A 1464-nucleotide genomic window follows, 5' to 3' on the forward strand; every position below is an offset into this window, starting at 1 on the left:
TCTAGATCCAATGAAACCGATGTATTGCTAATTGTCATCAACATAGTACTTAAACCATCTCATTTTCTCCCTAGCAGCTTCATATTTACATAAGAACAGCTATACTGCGTCAGACCAAAGGTCCATCTAGCCCTGTATCCTGCCTTCCGACAGCGGCCAATGTTAGATGCCCCAGAGAGAATGAACAGGACAGGTAATAATCAAGTGATCCATCCCATTGCCCGCTCCCAGCTTCTGCAAACAGAGGCTAGGGACACCATCCATTCCCATCCTGGCTAAATACATTGTTGGGATGGAAGGCACTAAAAGTTAACTGAAATTGCATGAAAGGGACTTATCAACAAGAATATATCCAATATGTTATTTTATGAAAAAGGATCTTCAGCAAAACACACAACATTCATGACCCTACAATCTTTTTGGTAAAAATTAGGATTGTTTCCTGATTTTGTGTTTTGCATTCTAGATGTTTTTAACAATCAGACCATGAACAACTGCAACAGCAATTCTTCTGCTAAAGACTTTTATCTCATTGGATTTCCTGCACTTCAAGATTTCCAGATCCCTCTTTTCCTTGTATTTTTCTTATTCTACATGCTAATACTAATTGGTAATATCATTATTATAGCTGTAGTTGTGGTCGATCATACACTTCACAAACCGATGTACTTTTTCCTAACTAATCTCTCTGTCTTAGATATACTGTTTACAACTACTACCATTCCCAAAATGCTGGCAATGTTTCTGGTCAATGCCAAAACTATTTCTTTTCACGTCTGCTTTCTGCAGATGTACTCATTTCATGGTCTCTCAGTGACTGAATCGCTGCTTCTTGTAGTCATGTCTTATGATCGTTATGAAGCAATTTGTAATCCTTTGCATTACCCAGTCAAAATGACAAAGAGAGTAACCATTCAACTGGCAGCATGTGCTTGGATAACTGCATTGTTAATACCAATACCTGCCGTCTTCCAGACCTCTCAGTTAACATTTGGTGAAACAACCACAGTTTACCATTGCTTTTGTGATCACTTGGCAGTTGTGCAAGCAGCATGTTCAGATTTCAGTGCCTCTTTTCAGACTTTCTTGGGGTTTTCCATTGCCATGACTGTTTCAGTCGTGCCACTTATGCTTGTCACCCTATCATATGTTCACATCATTATCTCCATATTAAAGATCAACTCTAAAGTAGGTCGCAGTAAGGCATTTTCTACTTGCACTTCCCATTTGATTGTGGTTGGCACTTACTATTCATCCATTGCCCTGGCATATATTTCCTACGGAACAGACATGCCTATTGACATCCATGTAATGAGCAATGTTGTTTTTGCTATTTTAACTCCTTTGTTAAATCCACTCATTTATACTTTGCGAAACAAGGAAGTAAAATGTGCAGTAAAAAAGATTGTTTTTCTGAAGATCTTTCCTCCTTCTAAAAACTGTAATCTAAGGAGGAAAAATTAG

At 38.2% G+C, this 1464-nt stretch overlaps 1 protein-coding gene across 1 annotated transcript; it reads left to right on the plus strand.

The window, feature by feature from the left end:
• The first annotated feature begins 486 nt into the window (after positions 1 to 486).
• LOC135873014 (olfactory receptor 2AT4-like) lies at positions 487 to 1464 on the plus strand. Its single transcript, XM_065397469.1, has one exon. It carries the CDS (start codon positions 487 to 489, stop codon positions 1462 to 1464), a length of 978 nt encoding a protein of 325 aa, XP_065253541.1.

Source organism: Emys orbicularis, chromosome 1 (genome assembly GCF_028017835.1).
Source record: "Emys orbicularis isolate rEmyOrb1 chromosome 1, rEmyOrb1.hap1, whole genome shotgun sequence".
Taxonomy (NCBI): Eukaryota; Metazoa; Chordata; order Testudines; family Emydidae; genus Emys; species Emys orbicularis.

Bases quoted from the DNA above. Each gene is read 5' to 3' on its own strand.
- LOC135873014 (XM_065397469.1), top strand. From the start codon at position 487: ATGAACAACTGCAACAGCAATTCTTCTGCTAAAGACTTTTATCTCATT.